Source organism: Diuraphis noxia, unplaced genomic scaffold (assembly GCF_037042655.1).
Source record: "Diuraphis noxia isolate RWA-SAM2 unplaced genomic scaffold, SU_Dnox_SAM2 contig0001, whole genome shotgun sequence".
NCBI lineage: Eukaryota > Metazoa > Arthropoda > Insecta > Hemiptera > Aphididae > Diuraphis > Diuraphis noxia.
Genome location: NW_028301711.1, coordinates 49,407,077 through 49,421,226, shown reverse-complemented (window position 1 = coordinate 49,421,226; position 14,150 = coordinate 49,407,077). Strand labels below are relative to the sequence as shown.

General features: G+C 31.5%; 1 protein-coding gene across 1 annotated transcript; it reads left to right on the top strand.

Annotated features, from left to right (window-relative positions):
- The first annotated feature begins 1,231 nt into the window (after positions 1 to 1,231).
- LOC107161458 (retinaldehyde-binding protein 1) lies at positions 1,232 to 12,165 on the top strand. The gene is made up of 7 exons (XM_015507876.2): positions 1,232 to 1,725; positions 5,125 to 5,216; positions 6,915 to 7,071; positions 8,976 to 9,169; positions 10,317 to 10,427; positions 10,671 to 10,821; positions 11,235 to 12,165. The coding sequence occupies exons 1-7, from the start codon at positions 1,503 to 1,505 to the stop codon at positions 11,261 to 11,263; spliced, it is 957 nt and encodes a 318-aa protein (XP_015363362.1). The 5' UTR covers positions 1,232 to 1,502; the 3' UTR covers positions 11,264 to 12,165.
- Positions 12,166 to 14,150: the final 1,985 nt, after the last annotated feature.

Sequence of the window (14,150 nt, the reverse complement as noted above, 5' to 3'; positions counted from 1 at the left end):
TCAGAGGTTTAATATGGTAAAATTTGTTAAATAAAATGTGAAAATCCTAATTTATAAAAACCGTACAAACTAACATCGGGAAACCTATCGCGGGATTTTCATCGCATTCTAATCTATCCTTTCCTAATATTTGATTTCAAATATATTAAAATGGATATATTAACTTATTACAAATATGAAATGATAATATATAATATTAATATCTAAAACCATATAATTCTGTTGTTGCAAAATATTATTATAAAATCCATAAAATAAAATGTGAAATTCCTAGTATGTAGAAACCGTAAAAATGAGTATCGCGGGGAATTTATCATTAGACCGATTGGATTACAGAATGAATATACCACTATATTAAAATTGTTGAGAAGTCGAGTATTAAGGATTTCCCGAATTTTTCCACAGAGGATTTCGGTTGTACTTTTGATTGGGCTGCTCTTAGATAAACCTGAACACTTTGAAGATATGTTATTCGATCGAGGAGACGACCGTTTACGCCCGACGTTGCGTACACATAGGAAACACACCGCGAAGTGCAAGACACGATCGGCACACAATTCAGACGAAATCCGATTTTCGTGCCAATCGTGGAATCATATTATTATTATTATCATTATTATTATTATTACTATTATTGTTTACAACGCGCCGCCAAGCATACAATTTATTATCAATCGCGCAAACAACAAATGACACAATAACTCGGCGGGTGTAAAGGCCAAAGTCCTACAAAATTCGTATTACAATATTATTGTGCACCGTTTGGCTAGGATGCGCATGTTATCTCGGATTGGCGTTGGTCATTATAACGTAGTAACAATAATGATATAGTAATAATAATAATAGTGATTATTGTTTTATGTTATTTTACGATTATTATTTTTTATTCGCATCAACGTTGGTAGCATGCGCAATACCGATATAAATACATTAAATGAATAAACAAATAAATAAACAAATCAATAACGAAACATTGGATAAGAAAAAAAAAGAAAAAGTAAAGAAAAAACAAAACCAATCAATAAATCCAAAATATTAAAATTAAAAACTGTCGAAATCGGACAAAGACCAATGCGTTTCGAGTCATGATGAGAAGGAGGCGCGCGCATTCATGACGTGCGATGTGATGCTGTGAGATAAGGACCGCGACCGTGGTGGTGGTATCGACGGACGCGCGCACTGTGTGTCCGATAGCGGGATTCCGGAATAGTATTTAAATTTGTGGCAAACGTATCGGAAATTAGTCAGAAACCTGTAGGATCAGTGTAATCAGTTCAGGTGAGCTGTACTAACGAGCATAATAAATAAAATATACGCTGCAACGGTGTCGCAACACTTGTCCCCAATACGGTATATCATATATTGTATCCTCCCGTGCTTTCGAAGTTCAGTAGTAGTTTCGGCGGTACACAACTCAGTCATCGACTTCCTAAGTTTCTCGTCAGAGATAACGTTCACGTAGCAATCACAAATCGTTTACCTGAAGTCCTGTATATCGTTTGATGGTCGGTAACGCGCATTCCACAATGTTGAAAGCCAGTTTGTCGTCGAAGAGATTGTCGTTGGACGATTGCAGGAAGCCATCGATGAAGATGCTCAACAACGCCTTCAGTCTGGATACGTCGCCGCTGAGCGCAGACGCATGCGCACTTGCGGAACGCGAAATCCGTGAGACCCCGGAACAAGTGCAGAAGTCGTTAGCCGAACTCCGAGAGTTGCTCAAAGGTAAGTGCAGTATGACCACCACCGTCCTCGAATTGATTGATATTTGGGGGTAGAAAACGATGATTGTTTTGTGGTTTCGATTGTTAATTCGACAAGTCAGATACTAGGCATAGATAAGCAACAGTTTCTTAGATTTCGAGCGAAAACTGTATTGATCTCACAATGGTCTGTATTTTTTTTTTTTAATAATTTTTTTATCCAAGCATACATTTTTCATAATAATAATAATAATATTCCAATCATTGACTCGGAGAGAGATTTCTCGTAGGTAACGAATTTGGATCTATATGGTATTTTTGGGATGTCAAAATTGAAAATTCCCAGTGATTTTTAAATTTAATGAGAGAGGAATTTAACCTACGAACGGTGAACATTATAACATATTTTTTTATAATTTGTATAGTTGTTTGATACCTTGGTTGCCAAAAACTTGGATCGTGTTCGCTTAGAACCGTTTTCAATCCATTATAAACTCAAACTTACCACATCCGTTACAGGTTAACTACTGTAGTATAGCAGAAAACTGTTTTTTGAACCTATTTTGATGGTTTTATATAATATTTAGGTACCCTAATATTAGTTTTATAATTTTTATCGTTACTCTGCAAAAACGGAATTCGAATTTCTCCTCTTCTCTGCGCCACGCTCATCAGTTTTCAATTTAACTGTCCCGCATCGTAACAAATGCGTATATTCCCTAAATGTTTACTAGACGTTAAAGTAAGATGATATGATTTTAATATTACAATAAATCATTAAAAACCGCCGCGAGAAAAATGTTTGTTTCCGTCGTCGTTAAAGACGTGGCTTTGTGTGGTATATGATGGATTAATGTTGATTTATTCCAATAATCTCTTGTTTGCGCATTGATTGGAGACAAAGTCGATCCAGTCATACGGTTCATTATAATAACTAAGAGTTCAAAAAAATATATTGTTATCATTATTGTAACGAAGGCTGACAAATTTCATCTATGGTTTTGTTTCGTCAAGATGGTTGTGGGGCAAAAATCTACAGTTTTGTGATAGATTCGGTGAATATGACAAATAAGTATTATAGTAGTTGGTATGGTCTTTATTATTCTCACTGTTCGAAAATATTATTACCTACCCTATTCATTAATAACAAAAAAGATCACAAACCATTTGTGTAAAGATAATGGATTTTAGTTTATCAAAAAAAATTAAATCCTTACAAAATATTATAATATTACATTGACGACTCAGTTTTTGTTTTTCATATCTATTTATTTAAAATAGTTCAAATGTCCGAATCGGTTAATTTATTTCGTATACATTATTAATATTATTATCTGTATGCATATCACCATACATTATCTACGTAGTATTACATCATCATTAAATTCCGTTTTAATTAAATTTTATTGATGAATGACCACCTGTACAGTTGACTATAGGTACCCTTTTCAAATTGATAGTCATATATATTATACGTATCATATAATAGTTTGTAAAGTACCAAAATCTTATGCACCGTGTGAATATCGGTTGTTCGTCATACCAAATCGATGCTGAACGTTTATTATGTTGTGTTATACTTCAGTGGTAGAATCACTTTTTTTCGATTTAATAATAATAATAATAATAATTCAAGCATATTATAATATAATATTATGTCTCCCCTACATTGTATAACATCATTTGTTAATCTGCAACTTCCTGAAACGAACCAGGATCTCAATGGGTAGGCCAGGCTTGCGAGTATGCAATTCATGTTTCTGTTGACCCTCGATGGGGTGGTAGATAAAAATATAATTATTATTGACCAATTTACTTTAACGCCAAAGGTTATTGGAGGATAAACTTGTTTAAATTTTATATTTTAAATTATGATATTTCTATTTCTTTAAATGTATCACTATAAAATTTGTTTATATAATATTATTCTGAATGTTTCAAATAATGTTATTACCTACTTTGTTGTTTCTTCTATTTAGGATACTTCTATTAGGAATTTAATTAACGTAATATTATCATTGACATTTCCTATAGTCGCAAACCATTGATACAAATATCTAAAAAAAACGAGGTGGGCATAATTCACTGTTGTTCTCGATACAGTCGTATCGAACATCGGATATCACTCTAAATACGAATATATTATAATATAGTACGACACCTTGTCGATAGATTCCGATCTAGCCGACGATCACTCTGTACATTTGACTCTTCCATTCTAATAATTATATTATTTCTTTATCTCTTACTTACGATACGGGTACATATATTATAATCTAATGATATCATACATTATTGTATTATTATTTATTGAAGTACCGCTTGCTAAACCCGTTTCAATCGTCATCCAAATAGATAATAAATATTTTGTTGCACAATCATTTTTGAAGGGCACCGTTACAGATATTGTTGAAAAAAAAAAATAAAATACAAAAGTAAAAAAAATACGAAAAAACAAATTTTTGTGATAGTAAAAATCATCAATAAATAATATAACAGCTTATGAGACTTACAATACTATAGTTTGGACTTATAATTATCCTTGAAATGTATGAAAACTAGCATAATATTGATTATACATTCGTTCACGTTTCAAGCATGTGCGATAAAATAAGTATATTATTAAAAATAATATAACCATTATCGTCCTCATCCTAAATGTCTATTGCTTCTATCGTAGAAATAATCTCAGTACAGATCGCACGCTATCAGCTCTTAAACTGACGAGTGAATCGTACACAATATTTTAGCAGTGAAATATCGCAGGTGTGAGGTATAATATGTGCATCGTTTAGAGTCCATTCATAAAATTATTAATATTTCAGTGCTTTAAGTATAGAAATATGGATAATATTATATTATAAACTTGTACACCACACTTTGCGTGTGGCCAAGTTGAACTTAACCAAAATTATCTATAATATATACGTATAAGACTATATAGCCACAAAATGACATACCTAATAATATTAAAATATTTTGATTAGGTATATCAATCATTTTATTAGTTTATTTCAAAACGCCACGATGAGCTGTTGATGGCAGAGCATAATCTAGTCACCATGTATCGATATTTTTCGTACCATGCGCAATACCTACGAATGTATATCAATACAACCCACCCCAACACACACACACAACATGATTCTAAAATACACAATATTTTTATATTCATACAATTAGACATCAGAGACGTTCTGTTGACCTCTCTTACTGTTTTTGTACGATAAATTGATAATATATTAACTATATTTAATGGATAAATAAATACATTTATTATTGTTCTATACTATCAATATCGATATTTTATTCAAATATTACACTATACCTAATATATAATTTTAATATTTTCTTAAACTTGTAAACGATAACAATTGTGAGTATTGTATTGTATTTATTAATTTTTTATCATGTCTTGCAGAGAAGAACACGTTATTGTACAAGGACACCGACGAATACTTGATGATTTTCTTGAGACCAACCCATTTCTACGCTCAAAGTGCATACGATCTGGTAAGCAAATTCATGACTGACTCATTATTATTAGCTATCTGTGGTGTATAAAGAATTTGATTTTGGGGGGGAGGATTGTATGTTTTTAGCATAATTTATAAGCCTCATACAGTAACCTACCCCAAAAAAATATAAAATAAAAGTTTTGGAGGGGATCTATCACACTCACCCCCTTTAATTACGTCCTTGTTACCTATATATTAATTATCAATGCGATTACTACTTATTTATTGACGCCTTCGTTATCACCATATTGTGTCGCGTGTCACGGTGATTTTTTTCGGGTTAAAAATCCGATCTAATTAGTCTGTTTACTTTTGCAATGTAGTTTTCACGGCACGGGCACCACTAAATGTCAACACCTCAAGCTGAAATTTTATTGAGATTGTCATGCATATTAATTTTTATGAGTCTTGTAGTATATTATGTACGATTTGTCTTTAAAATAAATATAAAAAATAACATTATAATCTAATCAATTTATGATAAACTGTAGGCTTAACATTTTTATGAATTATGATACAATAGATACAATAATAATATCACTCTATTATGAGTTATTTCAATGAGGCCTAGTAATCTGTAAAAATATTTTTTATATAAATAAAATCAAAAAAAATCCTATCGTGGTGTGGCAATCTTAATAATTCGTAATATTCATGATAATATAATATTCACACAGTTCATCGTCACTTATGAACCACAATTATTATGATAGGTAGGTTACCACGACTGCAGTAGCAATACCACAATTTTGTACTCTCGCAAATGAATTCTACTGTTACCAGAGTGTTTTGCACAGCTGAGAAAATTCTACCACACGAACCGTTATTGTTGCTCTCTAACTTTTGCAGCCTCTGATTTATAATATGATACTATTATGAATTTAACATGCATTTCGTGTATTTTCGAGTGAAAAAGAAAATTTTACATTGCACTCACTTACAAAAATAATATCTTATTCGTAAAACGTTTTCACAAAAGTTTTCTCGCCGGATCGATCCACTAACTGCATTATTTAGCACGTGGATATTCATCAGTATAATATTATTTTTTTTTATCAATAATCATACCTATAATGCGTACTTTTCGATTTGATAATCAATAACTCGTAGGAAAATTAATTTGCCGCTGAGCTATTTATAATATGCAGTTATTCGATTCAAGACTAAAAACGATACAATTAATTATTAAATTCGCTATCGGAAGGTAACACTAATTATGGGTCTCAATAATTACACTAAATCAAGACGATGGTCGGCTGAAAATTGATAATCAGTGTAATTGATGGTCACTTGTATAGCGCATAATGTTATAATGTGCGGCATACGCTTAAAGAACAAAGATAATATTATGCGGTAGCTATAATTACAAAACAAAATCTCAATGATCGTGTTCGACCTATTTTTAAAACGTAGGTATATATTTTATATGAACTGTGATTAAACACTCATTTATGCTGATTTCAATTTTTGTGTACACGATGAACATATTACAATCATTAGCTTTATTTGCTAACACATTTAGTGTAAAAGCAGGTTTCCGTGTATTTTACAACATTTTCGCTTTCGATATAATATATTTTATAATATTGCTTTGTAAAATAACGATATTATGCAACAACAACGATTTAGATAAAACGTTAACACGCACAATACCGCATTGTAATTTATATGTCTTTGACATTGTGTCTTACAGATGAAACGTTTGGCCACGTTCAAAGATAAACACGAGAAAATCGTCGGCAACCCTTTACCAAGAGAAGAGAAGAAATTGTTCACCGAGAATAACGTTGTCAATGTGCTCGTCGACCGAGATCAAAAGAACAGGAGAGTCTTAATCATAAACATGGGATGTAAGTATATTAATTAAATAATGTGTTTGAATATTATATTATATCTTTAAATATTACAAACAAACATCATGTTACACGCGGAACTCCTAAATAAAGTACCTAAGTCGACCCTATAATATTATTAATATGGCTTTGGTGAAAAGTCGTCTTTTATAATATTGTTTCGCGTTGTATTCATCTAAACGGCGACGACGGCCACGCTTCACATAATATTTTCCACTAATTTGCTAGCTGCTTAATTAAAAATAATATTATATACGTTTCGAGTGCTACCTTCGTACGTGTATACGAGTCAAGGGTGTAAAAAAACTGAACGAGATATTTATTAGTTCTTATGAGATTATCTTATCACGAATGTTTTTAATACTTATTTTATGTAATATATTATTATTATTATTTATTTGGAATCCCTTAAAAGTTAAACTCATTCAATATGTATTTCTTTTTATCGGACGTAAAATATTTTCTACTCACGCGGGTATCGTATTTAATCCGTATATGCATTAAAACTTAAAACCCTTTGGGGAATAAACCGCCTTTTTGTTATTTTTTTGTGCCGTTATTCACTGCAGTGGTATTCTGTTGGAACCACCACCAGTTGAACATTTTGGTAGTGTACTCTATACATTTTACATACAAATCGTAAATTACAAACATGTAATTTTTGAAATTCACTTTTTCGATGAAAAAAATGTATGTGGTGTAAGTGTTTTAAAAGAGATTTGCCAACAAAACCCAAACACGGCTTGTGACTATTACTATACATTAAAATCGCCATTGACCTCAAAACGATATCATATAATGCGGGTTTTCTCCTGAGCAGAAGTTGAAATATTGTACTCTGGACAATTTGCAAGCGATAATATAATTTTTATTCACCCCCCTCACCAAACGGTCTTACGTGGTGCCGATTGAAATATGCGTTATTGATGATGTTTGACATTCATAATAGACGATTTCCCCGGAAAGCTTAGATATTTATCACACCTTTGTCTTACCGTCGTATAGTACCTAGTAATTGTATGCATTTTTCAAGACTCTCCGAACAGACTAACAGTGCCACGATGGCGATGTACTGTAATACTATTAGGTAGGTACACGTGGTTTTCCGGTCAAACGTCATAATATTATTCGTATTATTCTGTATAAATTAATATAAATCCTTATAAACGTATATAAATTGTTATTATATGATAACCCCCTTGCAGCTGCTGATATCTCGAAATCAGGAGATGGGTTGGTGGGTAAGTCGTGAGCGGGAGGGAGGGAGTAATTAAATATCGAGTAGGTATACAAAAATATTATAATATTATAGCGATGCGATCGGTGTTGCTGCTCGTAGGTTAACGTCGTCGACCTCTCATCATCGCAAAACAAACAATAATTATTATAATAATTAGTGTATAGATTACAACAACACTACTGTAGCACATACAATATAATTTTGTCTCAATAGGTAGCATCAGTGTATTACTATGACATAAAGTTACCTAGTATAATAATAATATCTATTTTATATTCATTGTCACGGACAGACTGAAAGTAACTTTCATCGCAATGTGAATCGTTCTGTTACGAACGATTTATTTCATTAATATCACCAATTATACTTGAGAAGATAACATTTTTTATCTCGTTCGTAAAATGTTACTTCCCACTGTTGTCTTCATTATCTGTAGTCATTGTTAGGCAACGGACGATTTATTTTTAATCGTATTAATCGGTCATACATATTGTATTTATGAGTTTCTCAAAACGTATTAACGAAATCCGGAATTCCAGTAGTACCTATACGTATTTTGTACTGGTAATTAATAATCTAATATCTGTTGATATACATATAAACATTGGAACATATTTTTAAAGAAAATTATGACATTTACATCGATTTTTAAACCGTTTAGCGGCTTGGGACCCGAAAAGTCTTGCCAGCGAACAGTTGTTCAAAGTTCTTTATTTGGTCCAAATTGCATCGCTGGTAGAAGAAGAGACTCAAGTTCGTGGCGCAGTCATCATCATCGACTTCCATGGGCTGTCCACTAAACAGGTCATGGCCATGTCACCTTCGTTCGCAATGACATTGCTTCTTTATATTCAAGTAAGTGCATTCGAAAAAAATACGTTACTTTAATTATATGGAAAGAAAATAACCACTGTGCAGATACCTATAAGCACATACAAGTATATAGGCACTTTGGAATTTATCATTCTTTTCCCGTCAAGTTCAAAGTCTACGACGTTATGTCTCGCCCGCAGAACAAAAACATATTTTAATAATAATATAATCATAACTATAATGGTACCTATCATCTACATATGCGTTAGAACTCAAGCGAGGTGACTCGAATGTGTGCGATGGTGTTTGGACTCAATAATAATGTTTTGCCCCTGACATATTATTATTATTATAGGTACTTATTACTTATCTGTCTATACGTAATTTAATATAATTTAGTGCGTCGTATATATAATATCTAAACTGTATATTCGTAACATTTCGTGGGATGAAACTAATTATGGGCCATCGTGTTAAGTAAAATATAAAAAAATTTTCATAACATAATTTATCTTGCCGCCATCGTGATGCATATTTTCGTATTATAAGAGAGACTCTAGAAATTATTTTATTTTTTTAATTATTCCAATTTTGATTATGCGAAAAACAAATAGCGTTTTCAACGGAGATTGCACTTTCAATTATTATTATTATCACCATCATCATCAACATTTATTATAATTTTGCTATGATAATTGGAATTTGAATGACTATTATGATTGCACTGTCGTTGTTACGTATAGGTTAAAGCAGGCATATAGCCTTAATGTGCACGCGTGTGTGGCATTTTTAATAGATAATAATATATAGAAATGTATTACATTCAAAAGTATGGCTTTAACATCAATTGGCAGTATTATTGCGTTCGATATTAATAATAATGACCATAATAAATTTAGATCTAATAGAACTGATTAAGTTATTATGTTCTACAATCGTATGATATAGATAGGTAAACAAAATTATTTATTTGTACTTGCTGCAGTTCCTATAATTCAACGTTAAAATATGTTAAAATCTAAATAATACTAAAATACATTTTTTTTTTTTTGTACAATAAACGCAGTTCAGCCATAAATAAATACCCTTAAAACGATTACCGTGGTTCGCATGTAATAATATTGTCACTTAATGATTATATCAATGTCTGTGTACTTATATTTCGTTTATATTTTGTGTAAACGTATAGGAAGCCATGCCACTCCGGATGAAGGAAGTGCACATAGTTCGTCAACCGTTCTTGTTCAACATGGTATGGCCGATGTTCAAACAATTTGTCGGAGATAAACTTAAAAAACGTGTATGTATTAATTATTTTATGCACGTCATAATTCATAATATTTTAAGAAACAAACAATACACATTGAACAATAAGTTTATTGTGTGTATGCGTGCCATATTAGGGCTATTAAAGAACACCTTAATATCTCGTGATTTTGAGAGAATATTGTTGGCGTTGATAAATTAATAACACTTTTTGGCCAATAATATCCGATGGTTGTGTTTCAAAATCTAATCGTTTGTTTTCTGTTGCGATTTTCAGCTGTTTTTCCACGGCAACAAGATGTCATCTCTGCACAAGTATTTGGATGCTAACATGCTCCCCGAAGACTACGGTGGCAAGAAACCGAAGTTGAATTACTCGAGCGCCGATTGGTACCCTGTGTTGCAGGACCTCCAGAGCTACATCGCAGGTTTCTACTAATTCGTATTAATTATACAGGAAACCGGGGTCCGGGGATCACCAAATAATAGTAATTTTTTTTTTTTTTGGTGGAGGGTACACTCGATCAGACGAGGTGACTCGAAAAGTTATCTTGACGGGGGATCACCAAAATGCAATGTCATGGAAAAATCATAAAAACAAAATTACAATTATCAATGATAACCACATAATAATATTAGAATTCACTTTATCAAATTAAAAATAAAATTCTCGTCTGCGGAAAAGATAATGTTGGTTTGACACTGTAGGTGGCTAGTTCATTCTCGGTAAACGATGCACCATGTAGATCGCGAAAATCTTAATCAGCTATTTAATTATCAATATCATTATTATTATTATTGATATACGTTCTGTTGTATTAACATTTTCACATATTTTCAGACTGGAACACGTATGGATTGAAAAAGTGATGACTACAGCAGCAATCGGAAACAACTCATGAAAACGTTTGCGGTCACTCGGGCAGTAAACTGAATACGATATTCTACATATTTATTGGAACTCATTGAATTATAATTATCATAATTAAAAAAGAAAAACCTTTCAACGGTAGTAATTTTATATGGGCCTAGACAAAATGAGTTTTATAATATTATTATCATATTAAGTTTAAATAATGGTGTCGTTATTAAGGGCAAGGTGTTTTAAAAATGGCACGGTTTTAATTCATTTGCGCGTTTTTTGCAAACCACAAACTAAGTTTTCACCTCGATGTTGTCATAATTTTTAATATTTATTTATTTAATAAACAAGAGCCATTATAATATAATATGATACCACATACAAATATATATATGTTTATTCGATGACAAATAAATAATATGTTTATAATTTGATTTATTACACGGACTTTTAGTTGTGAATTTAAATAAAAATGTAACGGTTAGTCATCAATATACATGATATATAATAAATTACTTTTCAGATAATTTGAAATCGTTTCTTAATGGCTTTATGTTCTTTTACTTTTTTCCATTTTATACCTACCTATTTTGTTTTTTTTGTTTTACATAATATCTCTTTTAAGAAAACATATGTTACCTACAGTTGTTTTATAGGACCCTAATGTTTAAGTTGTATTTTATATTCATATAAATAGTTTTAGGTTCAAACAGTTTTATGATTGGAAAGTGATATAAAAATCATATTTTTGTATTCAATTTATTATATGTTAAACACAATGTATACGAATTGAAACATTTCGTTATTAATTTAGAATGATTATATTATTATCAATAACTGTGTGGATGTAAAAATCTAAACCAGTTGCCATGTTATTTTAAATGAAAATAAAAATCAATTTATGAAACCACATTGCTGTACATATTTTATTCAGCATTGTCATAACACGTAGTGTTGATAATATACCTCTTATAATATAATTTATTGTTATTATTATTATTATTATTATTACTATCAATAGCGAGTAGTGAGGTTTTTGGTTGGGGAGACACTGAAAAAAATGGCACTAATACGCCTAGACTCTCCCTTTTTATTATACTTAGCCCGGCAACTAAGGTCATTATCTATACTTTATTCAGTCTATTCAGTTTAAGTTGACCAGCTTTAGCGCATGCATACTGAGCTGCCGAAACAGTCTTCACATTTTTAAATATTTTAAGAAATAAAATAACTATTATTTATTTGTCCCATGTTCTAATTTCTGAGCGGGCTGACGTTGTCTCTTTGTCTCTTACGACGCTTCGCCACTAATTGTCAATTGATATTATTAATATTGTAGTGATAGTCAGGATTGATTATAATTAATAAACAAATTCAATTAATTATGGTGCAACGGCACACTAATTTGTATTTAAAACATAAATTAAATAAAAACACACGAAGGTAAATTATAAAAACACATTAGACAAGAACACAGCGCGATAGCTAGTGTCTGGTCTGTACACGACGGGTCGTCCAGTAAAACTAAAAGATGATCAGTAAATATCACATAACGTTATCTAATTATCACATGACGTTATCATTCACAGTTTATCACTTATTATTACTACAGCTTCGGCCATTTCTGACATCTAGATCGTCCTCGATTTGCACAGTTTTTTTTTTTAAATATAATTCAAAATTTTAATCATTTAAACAAACATAATTAATACAAGTTATTGTTACCTTTACAATACAAATTATATAACACCAGTATGACGATGTAATACAATCTAAATAAAATATTTAATCAAATAGCAAATCAAATTTAATCCAATGTTTAATATCCTTTGCTGCAAAAACAGTATTCAATGGAATTCTAGTCATCTGGTGCCCTTCGATATCAGATATGACATATCTGTCCTGAGGAAGTATTTTGCTTATTTTATAAGGGCCTTTAAATTTAGGCAAAAGTTTCTTACAAGTACCAGGTGTAGTGTCAACATTTCTAACCATTATATAATCACCTACTGTATACTTAGTAGCTACTTGCTTCGTTAAATCGTGGTAAGCTTTGTTATGAAGTTTGACTCATTTGAATACTACCATGAGCATCACTCCTGGGCTTTGCTAAATCACGAGGATTATCATCAACATCATCAGTTTCATTAACAGCTTCTAGATAAAGTCTAACATAATCATTTTTCTCACCTACTTGATTAATGCCAAATAAAAGTTTGCTAGGTGTATTTTGGACTGAGCTATAATTGTGTTGTTTACCGCAAATTGAATTTTATACAAATGTTCGTCACAATCATTACTATGTTCATATTTCAGCTTAGACAACATCACTGGTAGACCCTACTGCAGTTTTAATATGTTTTATCTCATGAGTTTGACAAAATTCCTGGAATATCTCTGAACGGAAACAAGAACCACGATCAGATATAATTTTAAAAGGTTTACTATAAAATTTAAAATATTGTGACAGTCTAGAACAAGTTTCCTTTGTTGCTACTGTCCGAACTGGATATTATGTCAAGAACTTACTGAACGCATCAACTATAACTAAAATATGCTTAAATCGACCTTTAGTTTGGTTTATTGGGCCGAAATGATCAACACGTATCGTTTGAAATGGTTTATTCCCTTTATCGATCAAGTTTAACAATCCTTCACCCTTGCCTTCTTTTGGGGAGAATATGATAAATTTTAGACAGCTACTTATATATTTTTTAACGCGTTCAGCTAACTTTGGGAACCAGTATATTTGTTTAATCAACTCGATAATTTGTTCTCATCTACGTGGCACATTTCATCATGGCAAGAACGAATAACCTGTTCACACATATCTGCCGGCACATAAAATAGTAACCACTCGTTACTCTTTCAGTACACAAGTCCATTCTGAAGTTC